Here is a 15675-nt window from a genome sequence, read left to right as displayed (position 1 = left end):
TCTAACCTTAGGGCAGGCACAGGCACACCGTTTTGAGTGAGTTTTCGTTCCACTCAGGGGGCGGCGCATCAGGACTTTCACTCCATCTTGCAGCTCTCCAAGCGTAACGGAACATTTTGCGAGAGGAAGGCAGGCAATGCGCGGAGTTGGCAGTCCTGGCTGCGGGGCTAGTGCTAGGGCTTCCTGGAAGGCGACCGACTCCCGACTCCGGACTCTCGGGCACTCTGCTTGGGGACCCTTCCACGAAGCCCCAAGTGGGACTGCGGTGGCCGGGGCTAACCCAATTTGGAAACACTTGATTGGGCGCCAGGCAAAATGTCGACTCGAATTAGTCCGGCCAGACTCTGATACCATGGACAGCTACCAAGCCGCTGGTCTTTAGCCAAAAAAATCACAGTCCAGACTAGGAGACACAAAGGAAATTTTGTCTCCTCTTTTTTTGGGTTTCTTGGGGACTGGCTGGCGTCTGGACGACGACGACAACGATCTTTGGAGCAAGTTATCCCTGCACGGCTCACCGCATCGCGACAGTTGTTAACGTGTTTAATTAGCCCTGCAAATTCAATGAATTGCGACAGTAACAGTTAGGCTTAACAACACAGCAAACGGAACAGCAGAGCAACAGCAGTTTGTGCAGCAACCCTCCGTGCACCACTCCCTTTCCAAATATTTGTGCAGCCATTTTGAATTGGAGTCCTGTCCCAGGGAGAACCTGGCAGGGCAATCCTCCCCCAGACGCATGCGTGGGCAAAAAGCACTCAAACAATCGGGAGGGGGGGCGTGGTGCTCTGGCACCCTCTGGGGCGTGTTCCTCTAATGCCATCTATATCCGACTTAAAGCCGTAAACTAGAGTATAGCTTTAAATTGTTTCCTTCAACTTCCTTTAATGAGATAGATTGTATTTGATGGCCTCAGTATGATTGGCGATTTATGCGAGAAGGGAGAAGGGAGATTGGAGAAGGGGAATCGTTATGGTTAGGCATTTGTGGGTCCTTGTGGAGTAAATTAGGATTGTGCTCGATTTAAATTTCATAGTTGTGTGAATGATGATTAAATAATTACGTTTAATTCATAGGGAAATTCTGCATTTGCCTTGAAAGTATTTAATTATACGGCAATGTGGATGGAAATGGAAGTTATTATGTATTTAGAAGAGAAATTTGAATTATCCATAGAATAATAGGCTTGTTGGACGTATTTACGTAAGTTTCTTTGATTTCTTTACAATTTATTTCTATATTTCCGCTAGTATTTCTGGCATTCCATAAGGTCAAAATTTGTAGCTTCCTCTCTTCGCTTGGATTTGTCTTAATTTAATTTCAACAAGAATTTATTTTGTGGTCGTGTCAGAACATTTTCATTCACAAATACCCCATCGACAACGTCTGCTGGGTAATAGGATTATTGAGGCAGCACACACGTGCCCCAGACCCGCCTGCAGCTTCAGGGTAAATGCAGAAATGCATCAGCAAAATGTCCAACGCGGACGTCTCAAATGCTCGCTGCCTTTTATAGCCCTGGCTTTTATTATTAGTGACGGATTTCCGAGTCATTAGACAAAGTTATGCCCGGGACCACCGCGTCTGTTTAAGCTACTTAAATGCGCCGCCCGTCCACGGACCACGGACCATGGCCCACGCCCACAGTACCGAGATCAGATCTGGAAGTGGTCTTGAAACTGGTACTGGTACGGGTACTGGGATGTGGATGTGGATGCGGTTTGGGTGGAGGAGCGTACGTGACTTGCTCATGTCGCAATTGACAGGCGTCAGCTTAAGGCCTTAAACAGCTCAGCATTTAATAAAAACAAATAAATTGATAAACTGATAAATGCCAACGGGTGGAGGTCCGTCCGAGTGCGAGGCATTTATTTCCCCCCTGGAAAGACTTTCCTTCTTTTGGGTACCTTTATTTCGGTTCTTAGAGGGTCACCCACGCCACTTAAACACAAATCAATAACTTTATTATAAAACAGTCCCTTCCCCCTTCCACCGGAGTGTGGTGGCCTGTTTTACGAGCTGAAAAGCGTCTTGTTTAACTGCCGGGACAATGGGCGCCCGCTGGGAGCGCGTTAAGAAAAAATCACTTGGCATCGGAGCTGGCGACAGTGAGAAGGAGGCCCCGAACGGGGATACAACACCGAGGACCGAAGGGTTCTCCTCCAGCTCCCCCGCGTTTACATTGCATCGATCCAAGCGATGGGCGAACCAGGCGCCGTGTGTGCTTATATAATTTATGGGCAACGGGTTCGTTCCAAGCGCCAGTTGACAGTAAGTCACCCCCGGGAAGAGCCCGATGAGGTAGGAGGTGAGAGGTAAGAGGTTCGGTTGCCTGCCAGCTGTCCTGTCCGGATGAGTCAGAGGTAGCTGGGAAAGTGGTGGGTTGGTTTCCAAAGGGTTCATGTAGGACGCGTAAAGGGGTAGGGAATGGGGAATGAGGGTTGGGAGGGGAGGGGAGGCGAGTGTGAAGTAGATGCTGAGGGCAAACTTTAAAGATAACTTTAAATGGAAAACAGTTATGGAGAATATCGGGGAAAACCGAATCATGAGTACTAATCTTTCCAAATCTAAAAGATATTTCAATGCTAATGATGAAAGACCACCATTTTTCAATCAAATGTTCTATCTAGAAATTATAGAGAATGGACAGAGCTGTATATCTATCTACACCTATGACAGTCCCTTTGATAAACTTTGTTGAAAGTAAAGTTTGTAAACTGAGACACAAACTTTACAAATCCATGAATTGTTGTATACTTAAGGAATACCTTACGATATTCCCTTACTTTAGAATAAGCAATGATATCACATTTAATATAAACACTCTCTTTTCTGGATTGTAACAGTATATTCCATCTGTTGATATGAACTCCATAGCTACCTGTAAGGAAACTCCCATTGTTTATCCCTTTCTGGCGATACGCCCCCCGTGGTCGTAGAGACCGTTGCAAGCCTCTACACATACGGAATACCTATCGTATCCAAGTTTATTGACTTTTGTATAGACATACTATTCCCATTCTCATTTCTCGATTGTACATTTGGCTGATGTTTCTTTTTTGTTTGGCCGCGAGCAATGTAAACGGCGCCAGATTTCGATTCGATTTCGAGACAGTCACCAATATGCACCCCATCAACAGCCAACAGTCAACAGACTCTCACACAAGTATGCGCCCAGCCAGCAGACACACAACTGGTTATTTTCTGATAGGGTCAAGTGTCAGACAGTAGAAAAGCAGAGAGGCAGAGCGTCACGAGGAGAGGGTGTAGGAATGTGGCAAATTACACACATGAATATGTATAAATAAATATAAATAAATGTCTGGAGACATAACAATGACAAATCGAAGAGGTGCTTTATATAAAAAATGCATACGTTTGTATGAGGGAGAGGCATCTAATTAATGGCAGATTAGTGGCTTCTTTGAAGGATAATTGGAGACATGTGCTAGGTTGAAGATAATCACATTTTGATAACCATTTATCAAGACAGTTGAATGGTGTGATGTGGTAGAGGGTTATTATGTTTACTTATTATGTTAGTAGTATTACAAATCAGATAGAGTACTCACCAGCTAAAACCTTCTTTAGCCACATGATATTTTATAACTTATAACTGCTCTTAACCAATTTCTTCTTTTTTGATGGACGACACATTTTGGGAACTAGAAAGAAATGAGAATGAGTTAATTTTAGATATTTAATAGTGCATTCCATCTGAACATTCCTGAGCCTAAGATCATCAGGAACCCTTTTTCTGTGTGAATATAAAACCCAATCAAATATGTAAACTTTCGGATTCCGCCACTGTCACAGTCGCAGCACCACCCTCTCTCTCTCTCTCTCTCTCTGTGGAAATGCATATCATGCCACATTCCGAGATGAAGCGATAAAGCCAAGACCCAACACTCGACTCATCATCATCTTGATGAGCCTCATCAGTGTCAGAGAGTGTCGAGAGAGTGTCTCTGGGTTGGATTGGATTTTGGACGAGTGGTGTGGTGGGGCTGTCTCTGAGAGGTGATCTTGGCACGTGTAAACGACACCCAAATTAGAAGGAGATTATTTTATGGTGTGTATGGGTTCGAGTCGTGTGCAGCTCTCATTCGGCCCCTTATCTGAGGCCCTTCCAAGAAATGAGTTAACCCGAGATTGCGGAGGAGCGCTACCTCTGCAGTGGCCTCTTCTCTGGGCAGTCAGTCAGTGGTCATATGATAAGAGACAAATCGTACCGCAGTCTCCTGCCCCTCCCCCTTAGTCTTGGCAGCTTTGTCATGTAAATGGTTCGTCTGTTCGGGCCAAAAATCAATTTGGAACGTGGCGCCAGCCTAATGAGGAAAAAGCAACAAACGCAGCATGCTGCGTCCCCCCATTTTCCTCTTTGCCCCCTCCACCGAGTAAAGCTCGAGTTAATTAAGTTATAAAAATTATACTTTATGCATACAATTTGCATTTTTATGAGTCTCGAATGTAACGTGCAGCGATTTGATTTATCGAACAAGTCGCAGACCCCGGAGCCCAGACCCCAGACCCCAGATCTCCCTCCTTCTCTGTGGGCGGCTGCTAGAAATCTGACAAATTGCTAGGTGTGACTTATAACATTTTAGGTGACGATCATTCGGATCGAGAATCGAGATAAGCCCGAAAAGATTTCCCTCTCTCACACATCTACAGTTTCAAGGGATGGTAGATGGTTTTCGAAATGTCAGCATCACGAAAGATTCGCATGCGCCTCCTCTTCCTTTACTCACAAAAAAAAAGGCGAAACAAAACAGGTAAAACTTAAAAAAAATAAATGAGTTATAAAACCATAAAAACCGCAAAATCAGCAGCGCATCAAACTGGTAACAAGCCAGTGGATGGAAAAAGTCACAATTTTTTCTTTTGTTTGCTGGATTTTATATAGAAAACTAAATATCAAGTGAGATTCCGGCGATGGAACAGAATGGTGGACCTTTTGATGCCCTGACAAAGGAGATCTCACTTAAGAGAGATAAAGATCTAGGTATTTCAAGTGTCAAGTATTGTCATAAATCGGCTCATGTCTTGAAATATCGGGACTTACTATTTAGGACTTTAAAACTTAACTTAGACGATCGGGAGTCAGTAAAAAACTTATGGTATTCAAAAAAAACTTTGAAGCGAGCCTTAAAACTCTTTAGATTTTAGAGTTCAGGATATTGGATAATTTCCAACACTCAGAGAAAAGAAACATGTCCATATTTATATGAAATATTCATTTTGAAAGTACAAAAGTAGTGAAATTAAATAGAATTTACTTGTATTTCAACATATATGTTTTAAGGAGGGTAATTTTTTTAAAGAAATTAATTTAAATATTAAATATTTATTTTTAAATATAAAATCTATTTATATCTATGTATCTATTATCAATATATCTATCTATTTAAATATATATTTAAAAATCGAAAAATGAATCAATAAAAGTTACAAGTGAGATTCACATCTCATGACAAGAGATCATCCAAAAAGGGAACAACTTTTGCATCTCTGCTGCATCTATAGAGAAGTGACTTTGTTGCCGACTGCTTAAAAGGACACAACAGACGGACAGACGGACGGACGGACTGATGTTGCTTACAGAACGAGTATGTGTGCGTGTGTGTGTGCTTTATATGATTTTTGCTCTCACTAGATTTCTTTATAATTCTTCTTTATTTGTTGCACGCTTTGACATTTTTATAGCTTCAGCGATGGGCGACGACAACAACGACATTGCACATTTCTGCTTAGCTGCACATAGAAACCGAGACAAAGAGAGAGAGAGAGAGAGACGGAAAGAGAGAGAGATATAGAGATGTGGGGGCACTTTCAAAATGGCGTCTTGCTGTTAAAACTTTGACAAACATACGTCAAAATTGATGGGGCATGGGGCCATGGGGGCTCTGTCTGGCCAGCTGCTGCCGCTGCCGCTGCTGCTGCTGTTGCTGTCTTATCGGGCCAACACGTTTTGTCTTTAAACGTTTTTGCAGCTACCAATTCGAAAGGGGTCCGGACTCGGGCCAGAGACAGAGACAGAGACAACCACAAGGACTGGGGACTCCTCTCTGCCATGTGGCTGGAACACCCATTTAACAAGTCAGCCCGACCAGGCAAAACCATAAATATTGGCAATTTAACAGAGTCAACAGTATGGCACTCGACGGCACAGCGTTCGACTCGGGCTTCGACACTGGGCATTCGAACACTGGGACCTGCAGGAGGCAGGGGGCTTTTGGGGAGTTTGGGGCTCGAGGATTGGGGGTCCATAATACACCTTGTCGTACACGATCCTTATCTCTTGGAATTTCTCGTGCGTGTCTGGCGTGCCAAAAAATATAAAAATAAAACACAAGCGACTGGCAATCAATGGGAGGATGAACGAATTCTGGATGCACTTTTGGGGAAGGGAAGTGTCTTCCGAATGGAAGGATGGTGGGAACCTTTGGGAGATAACATAATTCTGAATCAAACTCTAAGGAACACCTTTCCTGACTCTAAATGAGTCTTTCATGGTATAAAACCATTAATAAACCAAGTAAAACCCCCCAGCAAAGACCAAGGACCACCCAATAGTGATTATACTCTCGACGGGAAGTTTGGCAAGTGATAGCCTGGTCAGGAGCTGTCGCTGTCGGTTGCCGACTTTGGCAACGGGAATGGAGTGCGCGTGAAAAATTAGCCGTGGAAATGCATGTTGTTCCTGTTCTTCGTGTCGTTGTGGTTGCTGTTGTTGTTGCTGTTTCTGTTGCTTGTTGGTTGTTGGTGGTGTTGTGGCCTGTCGCCATTTCTCGTGGTGCGACTAATAAGCACAACAAGCTCATAAAATTTCGAAAGCTGCCCCGCCGTCCGTCCGATTTTATTTCATTTTAAATTGTACACGCGCTTCGAGCATTTCCTTTGCATATGGTTTACGATTTTCAACAGGGGTTCGATCTCGAAGCGGAGGGGCTAGGATAGTGGAGGGCCAGACTTGTCATTTGTTTAGCATTTACACGCATCATTAGAGCTTGTTGTACAACACCGACTTAATGATGAATTAATAACAATGCCAGAACATAAAAGACAAGCTTTCTATTTCAATGATGGTCAACTATGTCCCCGCCATAGAGACATTGACAGGGCCCCACAACGACACCAAAAATATAAAAAAAAACAAACAACAACACCAGCAACAGCCACAAGAACAAAGAGCGAGGGCAGACGTCGAAGACGAAGACGAAGACGACGACGACGACGAAGCGTGCCAAGAGACGACTTGGGTCAACGGCTGCTCTGAAGCTCTTTAACCCTCGCATGGGTCGAAGGGGAAACAAAGATGACAGATGACAACATTCTGGGATACCAGTTGATTCAAGGCTCTTAAGTTCCTAAAGGCATAGGAAACCACTAAGAATTTAAGAAAACTATTAGAAAATTTTTATATTTGGAGCTAAATCAATATGAATGAATGAATATCTCAGTATAATACAATTGCACAGGGCATAAAAAGCATTGAGATTTGGAAAACCATAGAAAATTCTTAAATATCAAAAGCATTCATAATTGCAATATAACAAAGTTCGTATTTGAATCTCTCCTCATATTATTATCATCTAGTAAAACATATGTATATTCAAAATTCATCCCAAAAATCGCACTTTAGAGCGCTCCAAGTAGTAAGTCCCTGTAGCAACAGCCACTCACACGCACGGGTTAATTCGAGTCTGCAACCTTAACCTATCTGCCCTGTTAATTGATTGTTACATTCTCTTTCAGGGGGAGGGGAATGCATGTGGGAGCAGCATGTGTGTGTGCCCCGAGGGTGTCGTCTGCTGACCAGACATCTCGCCCTGCCTCCCACCCCTTTCCCCTTCTGTCTTAAGCGGCTGCGATGCAGACGTGTTGTTTTTTATGATTGCCCATTTTTGACAATGAATACAAATTATTATAGTGTCGCACGTTTTGGTTGCTGTAATTTAATTAAAATGATGTCGCGACGACCCGCATCAAGCCACCATGAGGGTTTTCCCGGAATTTCCCCCCCTAACACACACACAGGTGACAAATGTTGGACAGTTTGGAAACATAACTAATTTATAAATAAGGAAAAAATCCCAGCTGGAGGGCGGCAGACACCAAACAAAGGGATGCCCTGCACTGCTCCGATGAAAAGTCAAACAAACCTCTTGAAAAGTCAAGACTTTTCCTCATTCACATATTTGCAGAGTGTTTTGGCTGGAACGGAAGTGATGCCGCAAATACAGCTGGGTTCGTTGGGTTGGCCAATGGATTTGCTCGATAAACAAAATCGATCGATGGACGAAAATCGCCCAGACAGTAAATGGAAATGCATTCCGCAGGCAGATGGCTGAGGGAGGAGACTGGAGTCGCAGTTGGAGTTGGAGGAACCTTTGCTGGTGGAAATACTTGTGCGGCTTCTGTGCGGAGAGAGAACGCTAGCTCTGGCTCTGAGCCTGTGAACCTGTTTGCTTTGGTGGCCTGAAACCATGAATGAACTGCAACTTGGACTTGCGACGGGCATTGTCACTGTCAATACGTGCGACTACGTATAGAAATGCACTCAAGGTAACTTCCTACTTGCCCCATATCGGATTTCAGCCTAACCTCTTTTACACTGACAGATTACTGCACCCCCGAAGCCAGCACCGAGCCGATTCGAACCGAACCGCGTACCGTACTGCTCCTCGGCAGCAGCACGGCAGCAGCGGTTCCACGGCTTAACTGTCCAACGTTATACGTTATACGTTATATTTAGCGGTCAACTTGAGACAAGAAAAAACTGAACAGAAATAGCAAACAAAATGGCGAACCACCGCAGATGGAGCTCCCGTCCGTCTGAGGTGTGGGAATTTCCAATATTGATTGATTGAACAGCCGTCGTTTGTGGATCCACAACTGCCAGAACAGGGCCAGAAGATAGTTAATGGATGGGGAAATATAAGGTTATTGCAGGTAACAGATTAAAACATCCCATGAGTTTCTATAAATTTAACCATTAAAACACGATTCTTTACAGTTCCACAACTGTTCTACAACATCCACATCCTCGTAAGCTCCAGAGAATTGATGTCCACATTTGGAATAGAAAAAGAGAATTTACAACCGCCAGTTGTGCAATGATTTTTTTACAGGATTCTTTCGCTCTGTCTATCGGTGGGCCCCTGGGGATCGGCTCCCAGATTGATGACAACATTTGTTGTGACATGCATTAACTAGTGGTTTCACACACACATTTCCCTTCCCCTCCTTAGACGGCCATCCCCTCGCTCAATTAGCAGAGTCGTCCCCTCTGGCAGACGGAAACAAATTGTCGACACCTAAAAGCAGAAGAGGAGCAACAGAGCCTCTCTCGAGGCCTCCTGAGGGGAGCGAGTGCATCCGGGGGGAAATATTAATAAATATAATTAATTGTGTTAAGCAAACAACAATTTTTGTAGTAAATGATGGGAGAGCATTTCATAATCGCAGCTATATAGCTTTACTTCCCACAGGTTTAGTGTTTCCCCACTCTAAAAATTTTGGGTGTAATTCAAGTAGAAGTCGCGGCCAAGAGGTGGAGTGCAGTAGTGGAGGACCGTTCTGAAGGAAGGTTCTTGGCTTTCGCCCGCCATGTTTGAATACGAGTCGCCAACATGTTTACATAAAACGTACTTGGTTTTCATTATTTTATAATTCAAATTAACAAAATTTCTGCTGATTTGCCCGAAATGCACCAGTCCAGTCGTTGCGCGGAATGTGCCGCTCTGGCTGGATGGCAGATGGGTAATCGGATCACCGCTGTCTGGTCTGGCGAGCTAATCCTCCGCATATGGCCTGTAGCTGACTATCTGGCGGGCCACAATGTTGAGTATCTCGCGGGCTGGCATGTCTTGCTGTTCCTCCACAATGGCCGTTATCCTGGCGCACTCTTTCACGTAGTTCTCCAGTTCCCGTTGGTTGAGGCTGCGCCGCGCTGGCTCCTTGGACTGGAGGGCCTGCATGCACTGGCCCGTCATGTGTGCCAACTGTGAGCGTGCCCCACTGAAGGTCTCATCCAGATCGTACAGCTCCAGCGGTGGGGCTGGCGGCTCGCTGAAGATGGGCGGAAATGTGGCCAACTGGAGGTTGGGCAATGGGATCTCAAACTGCGGCTTGATGATCCTCAGCGGCTCGTATTTCACGTGCAGTTGCTCGTACGTATCGATGACATCCTTCAGCAGGCGGTTGCTCAGCGCGCACATCTCCATGTCGAACATTTGCTTGAAGTCCGTGGGCATTTCGGTGCCGATCGAGTCGATCAGACAGGCCTTGGGCATGTCCGCCAGGAAGGCCAGATCCGTAAAGTGCTTGTTGTCGCTGAGCTGCAGACGGAATCGAGATTTAGAACTAGGTGTACACTCCACACACAGCTTTCTCCGCTCACCTCCACATCGTTAAAGTCCAAGTGCGTGTAGCTTATCCCATCTCCTCCCAAGAGCTTCAATATATACTCCAGCATGGCGTCATTCGTCTTGTCCTGCAAATACTTATCATGCCAGATGTAGCCCGAGCCAATGGCCAAGATCTTTCCGCCTTTGCCATTGGTATAGTAGCCCGCCAGTGGACGATTGAAGGGATACACCACGGGGCCTGTGGTGAGCAGGACATTGGCTGGCTCGGAGATATTCAGGGTGGCTCCGTAGGGATACTGAAAGTGTATCTTGTACTTCTCGTCGCTGAAGTCGTAGTCGACCTTCTCAATGTCCAGCTTGATGAGGTGTCGCCACATGGACTCGCAGACCACTCCACCACCCACAATGCACTCTTTGGGATGAAAATTCTTGTAGTAGTGCGGTCGCACCACATTGTCCCCGTTGATGTAGATCCCGTACTGCTCCAGAAAAAAATTTACGTTCGTGTTGAACTCCTGTTCGCCGCCCTCGCCAAGGAGAACCAACAGACTGCCTCCGTCCACCTCCACATAGTGTTTGAGCACTTCGAACTCATCCTCGGTGAAGCGATCCTGGGGGCCAGCCAGGACGAATATCTTGGCACGCGAAAGGTGCCCTTTTTGCAGTTCGGCATCGCTTCTAAGGGTGTTCAATATTTTTTGTTTACCATTTAAATTCGAATCTTTTGCCGTTATACTGACTGTTCCACGTTCCAGTTGACCTTCAGCTTGCGGTGAAGCATTTTATAGTTGTCCGATATTTGAAATCGCTCATTTTTGGATGTATCAAAGCAGATAATGGGTTTATTAGACATCTTTACTCTCAGATTATAATAAATTTCCTTTTCGTTTGTTTTGCATTTTTCCGTTGCCCGGACAACTGTGCGCCATCTAGCGGTTCAAGTGGCAGCACAGTGTCCTGCCAGTCTGGTAACCTCTGAACACTGTTGAGCGTTTCACAACACCTGCCATCGCGGTACTGCTGCACACTGTCCTTAAGTCTCGCTGTGTGAAAAATTACGAAAGAATTTTTGGTGTTCAATTTTTAGGAACCACAAATTTTCGCGAAACGAACTATGGCATCGATCTGTGGACGCATGGCGCTTCGTGCCGCTGCACGCCAAAATGTTACATACGCGCCCGTGCGTTTTTGCAAAAGTAAGTGCAGAAATCAAAGCGAAATCCCCTGCGCTGCCGTCACGTCCGCCCGTCGTGGTGTGTAGATTTTGGTGTGAAGGCACTTCTGCATCCGAGTTTCATGGCTAGGATTGCATAATATGACAACCAATGCAATGCCAGAACACAATCTGCGGCAGCCCCCTGCATCTGGAGCAGCAGTTTTTGGCAATTGAAAATGCGCCTGCTTCGGTGGGGAGGTTATGTAATAACTATGCGCAGGGAAATGTGTTTTATGTACACACGGTGGGGGAAAGACGCGACGGCAACGGAACGGCAGTGATACGCAGTTCGCACCTCGACTCTGCACTGTAACTCTATCGGGGGCTAAGCTAATGACATCTAATAGTTAGCCGATGACACAGCCGCAGAGGTTCGGGCGTTTGCCGTTTATGTAACCTCGCGCCGGATCGCTGCTGCACAGCTGATCCGAGTCGTAGACGAAGAAGCTTATCAATCGAGGACACAATCAGTTAATTGCCATTCCATTTCCAATTGCAGTGATGAACGACCCCTTGGAGCATGCCACGGGTATCGAGAAGCGTGAGCTGCTCGCCAAAGCCGCCGGCAATGAGAATCCCTTCGACATGAAGGTGTTCAAGCGCGGTGCTGGCACCAAGGAGAACCCCAACTTAATTCCATCGGCCTTCGATGCCAGAATTGTTGGCTGCATCTGTGAGTAAATGCCATCCCGAAACAAGGAAACCCATGCTAACTTTATTCCAACTTTATTTTGCAGGCGAAGAGGATCAGACATACGTGCAATGGATGTGGCTGCAGAAGGGCAACCAGAAGCGTTGCGAGTGCGGCCATTGGTTCAAGCTGGTGGAGAAGGCAGCTGTTTAAAGTTATTATTAATTAATTAAATAAACCAATTAATAACAAGAACACACCACACAACAACTACAAAGCTAAAAGTCAACCAACACCTTAGCTGTCCAAATAAAAACAGACATAAAATCCAGAAAAAACAACCAAATAACCAACCTCGGCGGCGATCAAGGGGGCAGGCAGCAGCTCTTCCCGTTTTCAGTTTTAAATCTTTCATTTCCACCGCAGTCAACGTTAATCCAAGAAGCGATGCTTAAGTATATATCAGATAAACGAACAATAAAGGCAACAAAGTGATTTTGAGCGAAAGTAAATCGGAAATGAGTCTCAATGAGTCGCAAGGAAAACATTTTAGATCCCAGTAGGTCTTTCTTTACAACCAAACAAATGTCCTATCGACTGTTTAGAATCATTCCATTCGAAACTGTGAAACAGACAGCTTTCATTCCCAAGCAAAACAAAAAAAATTATTTATTTTTGAGATATTCCGTGAGTAAATTGCAATTTTTCGTCAGAATGTCATCGTATTTGGCACGTCTGTTGAAGGCTAAGACCGCCTCCAAGCGACTCGTCTCGAAATTGGGGCAGCGCAAGGGAAAACTCAGTTCCCTGCTGCAGCGTATGGGACTGCAGAAGTGGGCGGATACCGTCGCCGCACGAGCAATCTCCACAACTCCAGTACTAAAGGCGGGTAAGTGGAACCTGCTGGTGCAGCCTGAGATAAAAGAACAACAGAGCTCAAGCCACAACCCACCCGTCAGAAATGGCCGATGACATGGAACTGGCCACCGGTATCGCCAAGCGTGAGATGCAGCTAAAGGAGCAGGGCTGCGGTGATCCCTGGGGTCTAGGCAAGATTCTAAAGCGGGGCTCTGGCAGGCTGAACGATCCTACCGAAATACCCTCGGCATTTGATGGTCGCCTCGTGGGCTGCCTGTGCCTGGACGACCGTTTCGCCAAGTGGATGTGGCTAGAGGAGGGACCACCGAAGCGTTGCGAATGCGGGCACTACTTTGTGCTGAAGAAAGTGCCACCCGTTTAGTGACAAACAACCAAACACACAACACACTCCAATACACTCTAACGCACACAACACTGAACACCGTCTGCCATTCACAGGTCCTTTCTTCCATTTAACGTAACCCGTAACCCGTAACCCGTAACCACGCACACACCGAGCATTGTAATCCAGTGATAAAACATGATATTATCAAAAACAGAATGCTTACATGTATATTTCGTCTGCCGCATAACTCTCTACTTTACTTTAGGGTAAAGCCCGTCAGGAGGTAGCCGCTATTGCCACTCATATTCACCTCCGGATGCGTGCGATTCGGAAGTATTTGATAGGTCCGCAACCAATTCGAGGTCACGTGCAGAGCGGTGACCTTGCCGGAGGTCTTTAGCTCCATGTAGGTTTCCTGCAGCAGCTCCTTGCAGGTGCTAAAGACAACAACGGGTCGCGAGGGCCTCACAAGGGGCAGGAGGGCCTGCAGTATGCTCGATGGATGCTCTTTAGCTGCCACCACCAGGCTGTCGAACTTTCCGTGCATCAGCGCGGACGCTCGTTTGTTCTCTATCTGCCACCGCAGGGGGCCTTTGTTATTGCCTGCAAACGGTAGATAAATGAGAAATCAGTCGGTGCATGGAAAACATTAACTCCCTTACCACTTGGAGGAGCTTCGTCTAGCTTGGGCTTCTTGGTGCTTGGTTCAACGGCCTCCGGCTGCTCCTCGTTGGGCGTCTCTGGCAGCGTTTCCTCCGCCTCGACTTCAGAGGGGGCGACATTTGCGGTTGCTGACTCTCCCTGATAGAACTCCCTCAGCACCGAATATAGATTCACAGACACGCAACGTTGCTGCTGTTCGAGCGGTAGTTTCAGAGCGAGCAGTGCCTGTTTCTGGGGCACATTCCCGGGATGCATGTGCACCAAGGTGCCCTCAGTGCCGGCGCCAATGGAGTTCATCATGGCCGCCGGGAGCAGCCCATTGGTGCCGCTCTCGTACAGCAAATAGCTGCCAAAGCCGCAGACTCCAGAGTAGGATATGATTTGGGAGAGCGTGTCCACGCGTATGCCCATGATTTTCTCCGCATCCTGTCGATAGAATATGTCAACCATCAGCCGTATCGTCGGCTGTCGTATCTGGACAAATTCAAAGTACTTTTTCTCTTTTTTCAGGAGGTACTTCTCCTGGGAGTACTCAGTGCGGGTGTGGAACGTCTTAGAGTTCTCTACGAGCTTCTCAATGATTTTGCTCGACTCATTGCAGGCCTCGCGCAGCTGTTCAATGTCTGAGGATTTGAGGGCCTGCGCCTCCCCATTGTCGCATATATCACGATTGTCGGCTCCACTGCTGGAGATGCCCAGAACCTCGCGCGTGCTTCTCAGCTCCGTGTCGCTGCACAGCTCCAGGGTGTGCTGGCGTTGGGCGCCACGCTTTCCTGTTTTTGTTTCCTTAACGCACATCTTGAACGTGGAGCCGTACGGCTGATCCAGCAGAGACTTCAGCTCGAGTGTCTCCTTGCCCAATGTGGACGTCGTGTCTAAGCTGCCGAATTTCTGCAGCTTTGTGTACTTTTGGCGCTGTATGACGATGTAGTCGCCCAGCTGAATGTTGGGGTGCTCATCGGTGCTCATTGTCGCCGTTTTCTTTAATAATTAGAATAAACAACGTGTTTTAACGCACAAATAAAACGCCGCCGCGCGAAGAGGAAGACTAGTCTAGTGCTGCAAAGCTGCCAACTACAGGTGTCAAACCTATCGATAGTATCGATGGTTTTGCTACTATTTATGATACTATCGAGCTCTTATCGGTCGCTTCCCCTTCTATACTTTGATTTTGAAAAGTGCAGTGGTGTCAACCGAAAAACTTGAAGATCCCTTTATTCATTCATTAAAAAACATAGCCAACTCATTACAAAAGGTTCAGGTTCAGTGGGTGTTATTGTAACTGACAATGCGAGTGCCATGGTTAAGACATGTGACATGCTTCAAAATCGACACCTACAGTTAGGGCTGACAAAAGTGCAAGCGCGTGGTTATCTTTTTTAAAAGTAGCACGATCGCATATAAATAGTTCAATGTTCAAATGTTGGCAGGCAGGTCTGCTTTTTTTTGCAAGAGAAATATAAAAAAGGCTTTTGGCTATATAAGATCCTCGATAAAAGAAATAAGGATTTATTTTATTTTATTTGAAAAATAGCCTTTAAAAGACTTATAATCTTAGTTATATGAGCCCGATACTATCGACAGTATC

At 46.0% G+C, this 15675-nt stretch overlaps 4 protein-coding genes across 5 annotated transcripts; 2 read left to right on the top strand and 2 right to left on the bottom strand.

Annotated features, from left to right (window-relative positions):
• Nucleotides 1–3601: 3601 nt before the first annotated feature.
• LOC108162685 (tRNA (adenine(58)-N(1))-methyltransferase non-catalytic subunit TRM6) lies at nucleotides 3602–15154 on the bottom strand. Of its 2 annotated transcripts, XM_017297533.2 has the most exons (3): nucleotides 14087–15154; nucleotides 13648–14027; nucleotides 3602–3665 (listed from the first exon to the last, which is right to left on the bottom strand). In XM_017297533.2, exons 1-2 carry the CDS (start codon nucleotides 15054–15056, stop codon nucleotides 13681–13683), a joined length of 1317 nt encoding a protein of 438 aa, XP_017153022.1. In that variant the 5' UTR covers nucleotides 15057–15154; the 3' UTR covers nucleotides 3602–3665; nucleotides 13648–13680. The 2 variants fall into 2 exon arrangements, with proteins under 2 accessions (XP_017153022.1, XP_017153023.1); XM_017297534.2 differs by lacking the exon at nucleotides 3602–3665 and having other exon boundaries at nucleotides 13626–14027.
• On the bottom strand, nucleotides 9532–11293 carry LOC108162686 (intraflagellar transport protein 52 homolog). Its single transcript, XM_017297535.2, has 3 exons — nucleotides 11114–11293; nucleotides 10406–11051; nucleotides 9532–10343 (listed from the first exon to the last, which is right to left on the bottom strand). The coding sequence occupies exons 1-3, from the start codon at nucleotides 11224–11226 to the stop codon at nucleotides 9798–9800; spliced, it is 1305 nt and encodes a 434-aa protein (XP_017153024.1). The 5' UTR covers nucleotides 11227–11293; the 3' UTR covers nucleotides 9532–9797.
• LOC108162688 (cytochrome c oxidase subunit 5B, mitochondrial) lies at nucleotides 11385–12732 on the top strand. Its single transcript, XM_017297537.1, has 3 exons — nucleotides 11385–11569; nucleotides 12089–12262; nucleotides 12327–12732. The coding sequence occupies exons 1-3, from the start codon at nucleotides 11488–11490 to the stop codon at nucleotides 12431–12433; spliced, it is 363 nt and encodes a 120-aa protein (XP_017153026.1). The 5' UTR covers nucleotides 11385–11487; the 3' UTR covers nucleotides 12434–12732.
• LOC108162687 (cytochrome c oxidase subunit 5B, mitochondrial) lies at nucleotides 12733–13640 on the top strand. The gene is made up of 2 exons (XM_017297536.2): nucleotides 12733–13109; nucleotides 13180–13640. Exons 1-2 carry the CDS (start codon nucleotides 12749–12751, stop codon nucleotides 13458–13460), a joined length of 642 nt encoding a protein of 213 aa, XP_017153025.1. The 5' UTR covers nucleotides 12733–12748; the 3' UTR covers nucleotides 13461–13640.
• Nucleotides 15155–15675: the final 521 nt, after the last annotated feature.

Source organism: Drosophila miranda, chromosome 4 (assembly GCF_003369915.1).
Source record: "Drosophila miranda strain MSH22 chromosome 4, D.miranda_PacBio2.1, whole genome shotgun sequence".
NCBI classification, from domain to species: Eukaryota; Metazoa; Arthropoda; class Insecta; order Diptera; family Drosophilidae; genus Drosophila; species Drosophila miranda.
The sequence above is the reverse complement of the archived record's forward strand: the minus strand, read 5'-3'. Positions and strand labels throughout refer to the sequence as shown.